Source organism: Antedon bifida, chromosome 3 (genome assembly GCF_963402885.1).
Source record: "Antedon bifida chromosome 3, ecAntBifi1.1, whole genome shotgun sequence".
Classification (NCBI taxonomy): Eukaryota; Metazoa; Echinodermata; class Crinoidea; order Comatulida; family Antedonidae; genus Antedon; species Antedon bifida.
Window position 1 is genome coordinate 32,478,415 of NC_136228.1, and position 14,844 is coordinate 32,493,258.

The 14,844-nt window shown below is 36.6% G+C and overlaps 2 protein-coding genes across 5 annotated transcripts in view; both read right to left on the minus strand.

Annotated features, from left to right (window-relative positions):
- The window catches only part of LOC144837646 (DNA polymerase lambda-like), an 88,184-nt gene that overhangs the window by 29,282 nt on the left and 44,058 nt on the right, over positions 1-14,844 (minus strand). For 3 of the 4 annotated variants that reach the window (XM_078692845.1, XM_078692846.1, XM_078692842.1), the window contains exons 8-10: positions 6,289-6,380; positions 5,284-5,397; positions 4,483-5,183 (exon numbers count right to left, since the gene is read on the minus strand). In XM_078692845.1, the coding sequence (XP_078548971.1) occupies positions 5,028-5,183; positions 5,284-5,397; positions 6,289-6,380 (362 nt within the window). In that variant the 3' untranslated portion in view covers positions 4,483-5,027. Of the gene's footprint in view, positions 1-4,482; positions 5,184-5,283; positions 5,398-6,288; positions 6,381-14,844 lie in introns of those variants that run through there. The other variant, XM_078692843.1, reaches the window with a different exon arrangement.
- Positions 573-3,883, minus strand: LOC144837334 (pyridoxal phosphate homeostasis protein-like). Its single transcript, XM_078692387.1, has 7 exons — positions 3,728-3,883; positions 3,180-3,287; positions 2,865-2,976; positions 2,484-2,618; positions 2,079-2,221; positions 1,712-1,810; positions 573-1,412 (listed from the first exon to the last, which is right to left on the minus strand). Exons 1-7 carry the CDS (start codon positions 3,824-3,826, stop codon positions 1,185-1,187), a joined length of 924 nt encoding a protein of 307 aa, XP_078548513.1. The 5' UTR covers positions 3,827-3,883; the 3' UTR covers positions 573-1,184.

The window sequence follows — 14,844 nt, forward strand, 5'->3', positions numbered from 1 at the left end:
TTGTTATATGGAAATAAAAGGTCAAAATCAATCACTATGCATTGATATTTGTGTGGTATTGTATCATTGAAAAGAAAGAAAAACTTCTGGGCTTTAGCTCAGAGATTTTTTTTACCTCTAAAATTATCGTACCTCTACTAAACCAGTCAACTTTGGTAGTTGTTGTTTGTGTGGTATTTGGAATCAATAGGATGTTTAAATACCGATTTTATTCAGTTATTGTACCATCATTCAGTTACTACAATCAACTGGTTTTTAACTGGAATTAAAACTACCAACCAAAGTCCAGTTAAAAATCAATTGTAGATACAGTTTATTAGTTGTATGATAACTGAGTAAAGGGGTATTTCAACATTCAGTTGGTTTCATTTAAGCTTAGAACATGTAATTTGGTTACTGGTTCTTAACTGGAATTAAAACTACACACCAAGGAGAAAATTCCAGTTAAAACCAGTTAATTGTTGTTATAAGTGGTCATGGTTCGGGTATATATAAGAATAAATATCATTTTGCCATTAATTAATAATTTTACACTTTACACGAGAATGAAAATAATATGACCAGAGCATCAGTATGTTGATATAAATAATAGATTTAATTCTGTAGTACTTGGTTCATTTAGAATACAACAATTGATATTTCAACACAAAAAATAACAATAACAAACAGAATATACAGTGTTATTGGGCCTACGAGATAGAATTACTGTTTTGAGAAATTAGCGCAAGATGAGGAAAAAATAATCTTACAATTACTAAGATCTTTGGTACACATTTTTAATATAATATCTTATTAAAGTATTCTTATATCTAATCAAGTTGGTAGCATGTTCTTTAAATAAAAGAAGCAGGTATATTCTAATGTATGGTCATATTTATGCAGTATATACATAGCAATAATTTGTACACAACTGAATTCTGGAAAGAAAATATTTAGGTATATTTCCTAGTTTTTTATGAAACTTGGTTCTATGACACAATTAGATGATTGTAATTTGGTAATAATAATAGCTCATTGTTATATAGCGCATATAAGCAAGTTCTCAATGCGCTGCACATACATCACTATTAGCACACATAATAACTTCAATCCTCAATGTGATTGGTTGTTCCTGCCTTATTCTTAAATTACTCGTATTGCATTGAACATCATTTATATTTAACATATCTACATTAAAAAAAAGTTTATTTACTATCATTTATATCAAGTTTTTCAACTTGATGTGATATATGATTTGTTTGTCTAGCGTCCTTTAATTCGTTGCTGGTTGTCGATACCTCCTCGTTCTTGGGTAGTACGTTGTTCTCCTTTAATTCGTTGGTGGCTATTTGTTTTTCCTCGCTTTTGGGCGCATAGTTTCTAGCGCCAAATATAGTACTACCTACTCGGACATTTGTACTTCCATGGATTATCTGAAATATATAAATGATAAATTGATTATAACAATATCTTGGTATATAGAGTATTTTATACACCAAAATAAAGGGTTTAGCAAATACAACCATAATATAAGCTCTATCGAAAAAAAACTTCTAAACGAATTTGAATACATCTAGAAGGCTAGTACAGTATAAGATTGTGTGTAAAAAATCAGTTTATTTACACAATTAACTTTTGAGGTTTTTCTGTTGAAAATAGGTTCTGGGTCCAACTTAAAAATAAACAAATATTTCAGTCTTTAAGAAACACCAATTTGTATGTAGTTACTTACTGCATGTTCAAAGTCATTAGACATTCCCATACTAAGTTCTACCTGGTCAGAAGTTAGATTAAATTTCTTGCAAACATTCTCACGGCATTGTAAAAGACACTAAAAAAAAAAAAAATTATCGTCTATTTTAATAAACACATATTAAAAAAAATATTGTATATCAGCTATGAACACTGTAACCCAGACACCTTTGGGCTGGTGTACTATGTCTGGTTTTCCTGGAAAATCTGGTATTCATAATGTGTATTTAATGGTAAAAATGAATTTTGGGACCTTTTGAACCTCAAGAAAAGTCTGGTTTTGAGAGAGTTTCTGGTTTTCATAGAGTCCGGTATTTGGGAGAGATCACTGTATAACATTAAGTTACCTGAAAATCTGGGTTCGGTCCAGTGCTAAGGTCATGGTCAAATGCACCAATAGTCATCAAACCAACTGTTTCTAGGTTCGAACATTTTTCTCTCACTTCCTCATAAAGGGTGCAGCAATTGTCAGGTGCTACACCGTTTTTATCTAAAGAAAAATAAACATTCTTTATACAGTATAGTAGTATACAACTTAAATATCAGGAGACCTCATGAAAGCATTGCCAAACAATAGAGGGCATTATGACAACTTTAAAAATACACCAAACCATAGAGGGTGCTATTGAGAAAATAAGGCATTTGCAGTATCAAAACAATGGGTGTGCTAATTTGTTTTACCCAATCAGGAGATGATTCAATTATTGCGAAACTCCTGGGTGGGGTCAGACAATATTTGCAATTAAACTTACTTGTTTCACCACTTGTGTTTACTTGAACCATGACCTTTAACCTCTGAGGTCGTTGTAACAATCCCCAGTGTTTGTCAATTTCTTTGGCTAGTTTTAATCTATCGACCGTTTCAACCATATACAAGTTTGGTATATCTACCGTTTAGAAAGAAAACTATTTATACAGTATACTGTATACGATTCAGTTGATGTATGTTTTTCTATGACAATGTACATAATGTTTATAGTGTCCAACCTATATTCCAAATTTTAACATGATTACATCATCAAAATAACAATTGGCTGAGCAAGAGCATATTAAAAGTTTGCGCATGCACTTACAAGTTATTGTGAATTATACCATTGTTAAAGTTTCTATAAAAAGTGAGAATGTGTACCTACCTAGAAGTTTCTTCACTTTATTTGTCTGTAAATGTCCAATAAAATGCCACTTGATGTCTGGACAAGTTTCTTGCACATTTTCATCCCATGCCTTCTCAAGTATTTCTTGAACCTTAAAACAATGAATGTAAATATTAAGCAACATATTTACTAAAGCTCTGTCCACACTATCAAACTTTACCACTACCATATTTGGTCATATCACCAGCATATTTGGGCACATCACATTTTTTTTGATAGTGTAGACAGAGCTTAAAATGGTGGATGGATTGCATAACGATAGCATTATTATTTAAAATTTTCATGTGTACTCACATAATTTTCACCAAAGTGACGCTGCCCTGCAGTGTATGCAACCTGGATTACGTCTTTAGGCTTCGTCTTTGACACAGCAACCAATCGAGGGTCAATTTTTGGAATGCCCTGAGGAAGTAAAAATTAATAATTACATACAATATAGCATGAGCATCAGACAATGTATTTAAACCACAGAGAACCCCAATAAACGAATGAATTACCTCAACCCAATATTTCGCTGTGTCTAAGATGGGTAATTCGTTGAACTGTTCGTTCATGCATGGATGGGGATTGTTTTGTGTCGATTAATTTGGGTTCACTTTGATTTGTCCGTTCATTATACATAAAAGGCCTACTAATATTGTCATGTCACATGTGGATGTTTCCAGGTCCTACAATACACCCCGAATGCAGTTGTTCAGCCAGTTTAAAGTGTCAAGGTCAAGGAAGGACAGGGGGCCAGGCCTAGCCCTAGCACCCGGCCAGAGCCTACTAGGACTAGCCTAGGCCTAGGCCTAAAGGGCCTAAGGCTTAGCTATAGAATCAATAAATAGAAAGGTATTTACGTCTGATCTTTTGAGACTTGCCACTTCAATTCGTTCTAAAACTGATCTCAATGCTTTGCTGATATCTACGGTTGCAGTCATTGCTGATCTAAGCGTCATTTAATAAGGTAACATTTTCAATTTTATATGTCATATTTATATTCCCTACAAGGCCGGCTGGCTACATATAAAATCAAATCTCTTGAAATAGGAAAAAAATAGAGGGCGACAAACAGATTTAATCTATGCAAAAAATTTTTTTTACATTTCTTTTCTCTGTTCTCTTGTTTTTGTATATTTTGTAACGTATTTTTGTTGTTGTTTAAATTGTTTAATTGTATGGACTGTATGCCTCTGTCAAAAAAGTGTAGATCCAATAAATATTATCAGCCAGGAACAATAAAATATGTATTTTTTAAAAATGTATTGTCCTCAAAACATGAAAAAAAATCTCACTCTAGGCCTAGTAGTTTTAATATTATGCGACATTAAAATTGCCAATATTGAACAATGTTGTTTGTTCAGGGAGGTGCAATAAATCCCAAATATGCAATTCGATATGAACAATTATATCTTATTACTAGAAAATTAACTTTTTGAACAAATATTTGTTTGTCGCCCTCTACAAAGTTGGCTAACCTGACGTACTTTAACGACGTGCGTCATCAAGAAGCTCTACTTCACACACTCCATTAATTCAGCTAATGTTATGCTAGCGTACGATAAAAACCGCCAAGAAAATACAAACTTTCAGATTAAAGATTACGCTTTCAAATTGATCTTTAATTCATGACAGACGTGAATAAATTCATTATAATTATGTATCATAATTTAATGGTAAATTAGAAAATTATTAATTATAGTTTGTATAGGCCTATACTATGTTCCGATCCAATCAATTACAAATACGTATTACTTATGGCAAATAAACTTTTTTTTTTTAACAGTCTACTGCTCTGCAGTCTGGTTCTACTGGTTCATCAATGTATAATGCTCCTCGAACAAATAGTGAGAAATAGCAGTCAAAGTATACAATCACTATACCTAGTCCACAAAACACCACCTCTTACACATAGTACAGTTACTTTAGGCAGGGAGGGAGGTCTCTATAGGCAGAAGCTTGGTTCCCACTAGTGACGTAACGTAACGCAACCTACGCAACGTAAGAAAATACTCTTCCAATAATTGTGTTTTCCCCCGCCTGCGTGAAATCAAACCTGCGATGTTTGCAGCACTGTTGCGTCGTCGGTTCCCACTTGTGATACGCAATAATACAACAATTCAATACGTCGTAGCGTTGCGTTCTAGTGGGAACCACGCTTTAGTAATCGCGTTCATGAGGTGTTCTGTATTCCAAGCCAAGATGAGTAAACACATCTTCCTCCGAGTGGACCGGTAAAGGTGTGCCATTATGAACCTTTACTTTGCCTCTTCTTATCACTCCATGCCTCAGTGCATGCTCAGATAATGACATACCCTGCAAAATGAAATTGTAGATATTAAATGATATCGTACACAAATAAATATAAAAAACAAACAATATAGGCCTACAGTAGGTAATAATTAAACGAACGAACCTTCTTTATGGCAAGCGCCCTCAATGAGCGATTGAAATGGTCAGAGCCTGTGAAATGTACAAGAGCGCAGTGATACTCATCCCACGGAGACACGATAATATCCAAGCGGCGATGCTAAATAAAAACAGATTACCATAAATTATTATTTATTACATTAGATTAAATTGAAATTGTTCGGTGTATGAATAATGCATAAAGGTGTCTTGTCATCTGCATCATCGGCATTATCATCATCATCGTCATCATCTCCCTGATTGCATTTGATCTCGTCCTACTATCATTGTTCCTTATCTTCAACATTATCATTGTAATTATCTCCAATGTCTTTATCTTCTACGTCATCAACGTCATCCTCTTCAGTAACAACACATCATTAATCATATTGTTATCTCCAGAATATTACAATGAAATGTTGGGAAAAAAATATGTTTGAAGGCTAGAAAATAAACAACTTTGAATACTGTTTTTAAGTGCAAGGTAGATGACTAAAGCTTGGTTCCCACTAGCGACGCAACGTAACGCAACGTGAGAAAATGCCTTTTTTTTTCTTTTCTTTACACCATATTTAATGAGGGTGATCCATCCAGCAATTGCTGATCATTAGGGACCCTCAGAGGTTCACAAGACAAACATAATTATACACAAGAAGCTCTTCATAAACAAAGTCTTATTACAAGTCTTTGGGAGTGGAGTTGTAATTTTGTCCTTAGAATAAATCCTGACATGTGACGGGACTTGAACCCAGGACCCTTGGAGTGGTAGCCAAGCATCATAACCACCAAGCCACAACTCCACTATCCTTCCAATAATTGTGTTTGCCTAGCCTGCGAAAATGCCCTTTCAATAATTGTGTTTTCCTCCGCCTTCGTGAAATCAAACCTGCGATGTTTGCAGCATTGACAGTTGCGTCAATACGTCGCTGCATTGCGCTAGTGGGAACCACGCTTTATTTACTAGTACATGTACGACTGAACTCTCCCCGCCCACTAAACATAACTATCTTACCTTAGCGTTTTCCTTATTCAGCTTACAGACTCCCATATATTTCCGTTGTTCTTCGCTATCTTCTTGTCTAACCAGGTCATCAGTCAGAATATCTGTAAAATTGAGGATATATTTCAATTAGGGCGCGTCGCAATCAGTGGCGTGGATATCTAGATAGCCACGTAATAAACACGTACAGGTTTAATTTTATCGTTTACCTAAACTATACTGTGAAAAAAAGCATTTGGTGTGGTTATCCACCGTCATCCATACTTCACTGCACAAGCATGAGATGGTTTTGGTAGACTTTTCTTCATATTCAATATGATTACATGCATGGATGTCTTTGAGATTGTACAAGTCAATCTAACAACAGGACACTGTTTTGCCTCGTCAAAATGGGAACTTTGATCTTATGTTTGGCTGCGACAAATACCAACAATACTGTCTATATACTCTATCTCCGGAGGCGCGGCGTCTGTTAAGGGGCGTGGAACTCATCGTGTAGCAGCCACACATAAACCGTTTGATCTCCGGAGCCCAGCATCCTGTTGTTAGATTGCCTTGGTTGTACCAACGTCAGGTAGGAGGAAGGGAAATATCAGATTAAACGACGGTTTTAAATGAATCTCTGCATTTGCGAACTTTGCTAAAGGTCCTTCATTCATTCAGTAACAGTAAATCACGACTCAACCTAATTAATGTAAATAATTGTCCCAAGTGAGCGCTATTGCGCATTCGATGACGCGTAGTCAATAATCAGACGACAATTATCAATTAACTTGATTCCCAGATGCAAAGGCCAATTCATACAGACGAGCGGTAACCGCGTTTCTTGTCTCACGTAGAACCTGTATCTATCTCGAGAAACCGTCCGTCCGCTCCGCGTTGTGTGTATGGTCAAAAAGGTCAATTTACACATACGAGCGGTAACGGTAAGCGGAACCGCGTAGCTCGTCCCACGTAGAACCTGTTGTATCTATCTCGCGCCCGACCGCTCCGCGTTGTGTGTAAATGGTCATAAGGAATAACATAGATTCACCGTTAAGCTTGGTTCCCACTAGAACGTAACGCAAAGACGTAAACGCAACGCAAGCGTTTTAACCAATGACAAGCGAAGTTATAGACAGTTAGCAATCACAAGCGAATAAGCCATCGCTTGTGATTGGTCAATTCACTTGCGTTGCGTTACGTCCTTGCGTTGCATCGCTAGTGGGAACCACGCATAAGAGAGGAAGTCGAGCAAGAACCGCGCTCAAAGGTGCTAGAAATTAGACGTACTCTTTCAATAATTAATGCAACATTAAAATGAGTGATGAATACTAATGATGAAATGATGATAATATCAGATCACTCTTCCTTGATAATGTATAGTTTCATGTTATGGGATGAAACTAATTGAAACACTGCTACGTCTATTACGGAATGCAAACAAATAGGCCTATAGGAATCAACAGGTACTCCCAGAAATAAATTTATGATAGTAAATTTGGTAGATGTATGAACATAGAGTAACTGGATTAATTTCATGAATATTCAACGTATATATTAAAATTAAACTTTCCCTTTTACAGACGTCTTACATAATATAGGCCTGCTCAAACGCTAAGCCCAAACATTAAAACAACAAAAATACCAGTTAACAAGCGGAAACTAATATTAAAATATGTAATCTTTAAGAATTAGTGGTTTGTGCAATATGGTTAATTTTGTCTCTACTTGCGGATCTGTATAAGTGTCGATTGTTTAGGATGTCCTAATCTTGGTGTACAAACAATAATTATCATAATGTAAACACACTTCTCACGACCGTGTTATTGATACAATATTAAAACAAACAAATGTTATCAATTTACATACAAACTGACTAGACAAACAGAAAATGGCGATTTCGCCTACATTCACGGAGGAAAGTAGGCCGCTAAGATCAGACCATCCTACAAGATTGACAGGCCTAGGAGAGACCCACTACAAAATCCGTATATAGTATGGCGCGCCACTGTCATTTATTCGGAAGATAGTAGATATCTTGGTTTTCAATAAAAGTTCCCCTTATATTTAAATAGAAATATCTTAGTTTGCAATAGAGATACCTTAGTGAAAGCATGGTCAAGTTATTTTGTCCATAGTGAAAGCTTAGCGCGCCATAAATATGTTATCCATCCATTGAAAGCGTTGGGGTTAAAGTAAATAGCAGGTATTTGGCGCTCCATACTCCTTATCCTTGATATACCAACAGTACCATGCATTATACTATTACTCATGAGGGAAAGACAGAATGTGGCAAATAACAACCAATAATGTACAATGATTTTTATGATCCGTATTGTGACGTCATGTGTTATCACAGAGCAAGGAAAGTTGGCGCTCCATACTCCTTATCCTTGATATATCAACAGTACCATGCATTATACCATTATTCATGGGGAAAGACAGAATGTGGCCAACAACAACCAATAATGTACAATGATTTTTATGATCCGTAAAAAATCAATCCGTGTTCCGTATTGTGACGTCATGTGCAATCACAGAGCAAGGAAAGTGTATGGTATAAAATACAATTAAGTAAACAATACTACATATATAATTGAAACCACAAGGATATGAGCATCCACATTGACAAATTCCAAGAATTATTATTTTAGGTTAAAAAAAACATTAAATGAAGTTTTTTTTATTATTGATAAATCATTCTACCTTTCTACAATGTTACATTAGAGACAAGGCGCGCACGAAGATTTATTTTGATTTCTAAAATTTTTTTAGCTAAAGAATATCTGATATGTGGAAGTACATTTCAAATCTGAAATTAGGAAGCTTCGATATGAATCATAAATTACGAGCAAAGACGCTTTTTTGCCACAAACGTTTTCTAACAAAATAGACATTCTTTGCGGTTATTTTAAATGAATAAACCCATGGAAATCAGAAAGTATAGTACTACAGAGGTTACGCAGAAACTACAAGAATTGCACCGCGGCATGGAATTCAGTGTTTAGCCTCAAGCTGCGCAGTACGACATAGGATTACTTTCAGTTGATCAACACCAACAGATTGGTATGAATGGATGACGACACGTTTATAACAATTCCATCGACTACTCCAGGAGTTGTCTCCGTGGGTCTACGATGTTTATATTATTGTATGTTGTGGCTTACAAAATAATAGTATAGCAGCGCATACAAGAATATTATACAAACTATATAATTACTCTAGATAATCCTTAACATAGGCCTTAAGCTCTGTCTACACTCTCAAACTATTTTGACAAAAAAAGTGTGATGTGCCCAATTATGGTAACTATATGCCCAAATAAGGTAGTGATATGATATCATCATGTCACATTTTTGTCACATAAATTAATTTTGATAGTGTAGACAGGGCACAATACATAATACTATAAAGGTACGGTAGGTTCTCAGATAAATTGTGCCCTAAAGGATTTCAACCGCATGGGATATGGATTGAAATGACATTCCACAATTTATCATTCTGTTTCCTTGTTGTCCCTTTCCTGTTTATACTTTAAATTCGGAAATCCCGTTTTAAAATTTCGTGCCGTAATTGTCCCAGCAATAGTTATGACGAATCTCAAAGAGGGACATTTCCTGCAGTTCCTAAATATTTATTATGGATATTATCCGACGGGTTAATAAATAGCCTAGAGGAAAAATATGTAATTTGTTTAACTGACCATTTGTGTAGACGACGACCATTGTTATTGTTATTTAGGCGCGCATATGTTAACGGGGTGTGTAGAAAGCGACGACCTCGAATTGGACGACCCCAACGACCCGGGCGACCTCGCATTGGACGACCTAGAATTGGACGACCCATTAACACGAAACCGACGACCCCTATAGCCTAGCCTAGCCTAGGCCTAAGTGTGGTATAACATCCCGAAGCCGAACATAGCCAAAGATCTTTAAACCATCTTATATAATACTCGCAAGCAAGCAATTGATTGAAAAAATACAGAAATATCGCCATTTTGATACTGAATGTGTCGACACGAACAAACGAACAGATATGGAACGCCAAGAGTGCATCATTAAAACTGCATTCGACATAAATATAAATTAAAAAGAAATAAATATTATACATTACATGGTTAAACCATGGACGTATAATTACATCTCGTCTTCTTAAGACGAACACTATAGGCCTACCAAGCAGCGTGTTGCGAACATGTGCATGGGGAGGGCCATAAGAAAGCTTTACAATACATTTCACATATGCATTGTATACGGTCAAAACTTACCCGCCGCTGAAAAAGGTTTACCATGTTTATGATATTTCGTGTGCTAATCGAGTCGAATGCAGTTTTAATGATGCACTCCTGGCGTTCCATATCTGTTCGTTTGTTCGTGTCGACACATTCAGTATCAAATGGCGATATTTCTGTTTTGATTTTTCTTTTTTCAATCAATTGCAATTGCTTGCGAGTATTATATAAGGTATGGTTTAAAGATCTTTGGCTATGTTCGCCTTCGGGATGTTATACCACACTTAGGCCTAGGCTAGGCTAGGCTATAGGGGTCGTCGGTTTCGTGTTATGGGTCGTCCAATTCTAGGTCGTCGCTTTCTACACACCCTATGTTAACGTATAGGCCTAGTCATGTTGCTTAGTGCGTACGTTCGAGAATAAAGTTTGTTGACCAATGATAAGCGACAGTTGGAATAATCCATCAGTGATTGGTAATCACTTACGTTACGGCATTGTGTTGCGTCTCTAGTGGAAACCAAGCATTATGTGCAAAATATTCTGCCACAGTACATTGGCATCCATTACTCCCCCCGGGGTACCCATTAATAGTCATGAGTACATACAGAAAAGTACACAGAGTGCTTACAAGATCATGGTTGGTCTAGAAAATATATACTTTTTGTTATAGCATGATTTTGACGCGATACTATCTATAATTGTATATATGTATAATACATCCCTAATTATTTTACTGGTTGTAAGTATGGACGGGCCCAATGGTCCAGTTTTGAGTCCGGACTTTGAAACCATGACCGGCATCCGGGTCCTCCCTCGCTGGATTGATTGATGTGGCCTAGATCTTACAGTAAACATAGTGGTTATGATTTTATCATTAAACAAACTTGATTTAATGTTCTATATATTTATTGGTGAATGCTTGAGCACTTCGTGTGAAGCGCATTACATGAGTATTTGATTTCACAGAACTATTGGAATGTTAGGAATACATGATCGAGCCTGCAAACAATAATCGATTCTTCATAAGGGAGTTTTGATATGAAGTAATTCAATGTGAAGTCATTGCATAATATTTCATCAGGGATTCGTTATTACGCACCTAGTTTCTGAACAATACCATTCATTGGTTGCTACACCATGTGGTTTTCATAAATCTTTTATTGCTGACGGAAATAAAAAAAAAGGTTTTAATAAAAAAAACTGGTACTTTCCCAGGGAATTCTTTCCCCAGACCATATCATCATTCTACTCAATTTTGTATTGGGTTTTCCAGACTCACCGTCACGTTGTCCTTTTTTAAAGTGGCACTCATTGCAATTTATATTTTAAATGTTTATGAATTTAAACACTAACCTAACCCTCTACGAAACGATTCCTGATCCCTCCACCAACCTTGGTTCATTTTGCGTGCACACGAAATACGCGTGCACGCGCGCAAAATAGGCGATTTTATTCTGCACTGTTTCACCACACCTTTTTAAGGTCTGTCTACTCTATCTAACATTATGTGACAAAAAAATGTGCCAAATATGGACAAGATTCGTTTTACATGAGCGTGGTCAGATCTTGGCGGTTTACATCTGGAGTGATGTTTTTTTAAGGGTATACATGTCAGGCGTTTCACATGATGGTGGTTAGATCTTGGCGGTTTATGTCACGATTAATGGTTTTTTTTAAGGGTATACACGTCAGGCGTTTTACATGAGGGTGGTTAGATCTTGGCGGTTTATGTCACGATTAATGGTTTTTTTTAAGAGTATACACGTCAGGCGTTTTACATGAGATGGTTAGATCTTGGCGGTTTACATCTGGAGTGATGTTTTTTTAAAGGTTATACACGTCAGGCGTTTTACATGAGGGTGGTTAGATCTTGGCGGTTTATGTCAGGATTAATGGGTTTTTTTAAGGTTATACATGTCAGGCGTTTTACATGAGGGTGGTTAGATCTTGGCGGTTTACACTGGAGTGATGTTTTTTTTATGGGTATACACGTCAGGCGTTTCACATGAGGGTGGTTAGATCTTGGCGGTTGGCATCTAGAGTGATGTTTTTTTTTTAGGTTATACACGTCAGGCGTTTCACATGAGGGTGGTTAGATCTTGGCGGTTTATGTCACGATTAATGGTTTTTTTAAGGGTATACACGTCAGGCGTTTTACATGAGGGTGGTTAGATCTGGGCAGTTTACATCTGGAGTGATGTTTTTTTTTTAAGGTTATACACGTCAGGCGTTTTACATGAGCGTGGTCAGATCTTGGCGGTTTACATCTGGAGTGATGTTTTTTTTATGGGTATACATGTCAGGCGTTTTACATGAGCGTGGTTAGATCTGGGCAGTTTACATCTGCAAACAAATAGCTGTATAATTGCTATACCTCATACAGCAATAATAGCAAATAATAGCAAACAAATAGCTGTGTAATTGCTATACCTGATACAGCAATAATAGCAAATAATAGCAAACAAATAGCTGTATAATTGCTATACCTGATACAGCAATAATAGCAAATAATAGCAAAAAAAATAGCTGTGTAATTGCTATATATGATACAGCAATAATAGCAATTAATAGCAATTAAATAGCTGTGTAAGTGCTATACTTTATACAGCATAAATAGCATGGAAATAGCTTGCAGTTGCTATAATTGATATAGCCAGGCTGAAAATAGCCTTGGGATAGCTTTTGTATTATAAACAGCAAACAAATACCTGTGCAATTGCTTCACAACACCTATACAAAACCACTCTACAAAACAGGCTGCAAATAGCCTTGGGATAGCTGTTATATCACTATCCCACTGTGACACATTGGTCACTTGCCTGAAACCTCAGCTATAGCTGCTATAGTTGCTATATTTTAACTACACCATACCATGTCAGAATGTAGTCATAGTTAAAGCCAAATAATATAAAAATTACACAATGCTACACTTAAACTGTGTATACTTAAAGGCCAGGTGCGGGCAAGAAATTTCTATTGATCATACATTCCAATAATCATTGATCTATAGTTTCCCCTATGTTTCATAATTTTTGGGATTTCCTTTGTGTTACACAAGCTTGTTGAAAATAACCAGTTAGGGTGGTCAGATCTTGGCGGTTTGCATCTGGAGTGATGTTTTTTTTAGGTTATACACGTCAGGCGTTTCACATGAGGATGGTCAGATCTTGGCGGTTTACATCTGGAGTGATGTTTTTTTTATGGCTCACGTCAGGCATTTCACATGAGGGTGGTTAGATCTTGGCGGTTTACATCTGGAGTGATGTTTTTTTTTAAGGTTATACACGTCAGGCGTTTTACATGAGGGTGGTTAGATCTTGGCAGTTTACATCTGGAGTGATGTTTTTTTTAGGTTATACACGTCAGGCGTTTCACATGAGGGTGGTCAGATCTTGGCGGTTTACATCTGGAGTGATGTTTTATTTAGGTTATACACGTCAGGCGTTTCACATGAGCGTGGTCAGATCTTGGCGGTTTACATCTGGAGTGATGTTTTTTTTTATGGGTATACACGTCAGGCATTTCACATGATGGTGGTTAGATCTTGGCGGTTTACATCTGGAGTGATGGTTTTTTTTTAAGGTTATACACGTCAGGCGTTTTACATCTTGGCAGTTTACATCTGGAGTGATGTTTTTTTTATGGGTATACACGTCAGGCATTTCACATGATGGTGGTTAGATCTTGGCGGTTTACATCTGGAGTGATGTTTTTTTTAAGGTTATACACGTCAGGCGTTTTACATGAGCGTGGTCAGATCTTGGCGGTTTACATCTGGAGTGATGTTTTTTTATGGGTATACATGTCAGGCGTTTCACATGAGGGTGGTTAGATCTTGGCGGTTTATGTCACGATTAATGGTTTTTTTTAAGGGTATACACGTCAGGCGTTTTACATGAGGGTGGTTAGATCTTGGCGGTTTATGTCACGATTAATGGTTTTTTTTAAGAGTATACACGTCAGGCGTTTTACATGAGGATGGTTAGATCTTGGCGGTTTACATCTGGAGTGATGTTTTTTTTAAGGTTATACACGTCAGGCGTTTTACATGAGGGTGGTTAGATCTTGGCGGTTTATGTCAGGATTAATGGGGTTTTTTAAGGTTATACATGTCAGGCGTTTTACATGAGGGTGGTTAGATCTTGGCGGTTTACACTGGAGTGATGTTTTTTTTATGGGTATACACGTCAGGCGTTTCACATGAGGGTGGTTAGATCTTGGCGGTTGGCATCTAGAGTGATGTTTTTTTTTTAGGTTATACACGTCAGGCGTTTCACATGAGGGTGGTTAGATCTTGGCGGTTTATGTCACGATTAATGGTTTTTTTAAGGGTATACACGTCAGGCGTTTTA

Excerpts from the sequence above, each read along its gene's own strand:
- LOC144837334 (XM_078692387.1), bottom strand. The coding sequence starts at position 3,826 with ATGACGCTTAGATCAGCAATGACTGCAACCGTAGATATCAGCAAAGCA. Across the intron at positions 3,288-3,727 it reads CAAGTCTCAAAAGATCAGAC|GGCATTCCAAAAATTGACCC; the intron begins GTAAATACCTTT and ends TTACTTCCTCAG. Across the intron at positions 2,977-3,179 it reads GTCACTTTGGTGAAAATTAT|GTTCAAGAAATACTTGAGAA; the intron begins GTGAGTACACAT and ends CATTGTTTTAAG.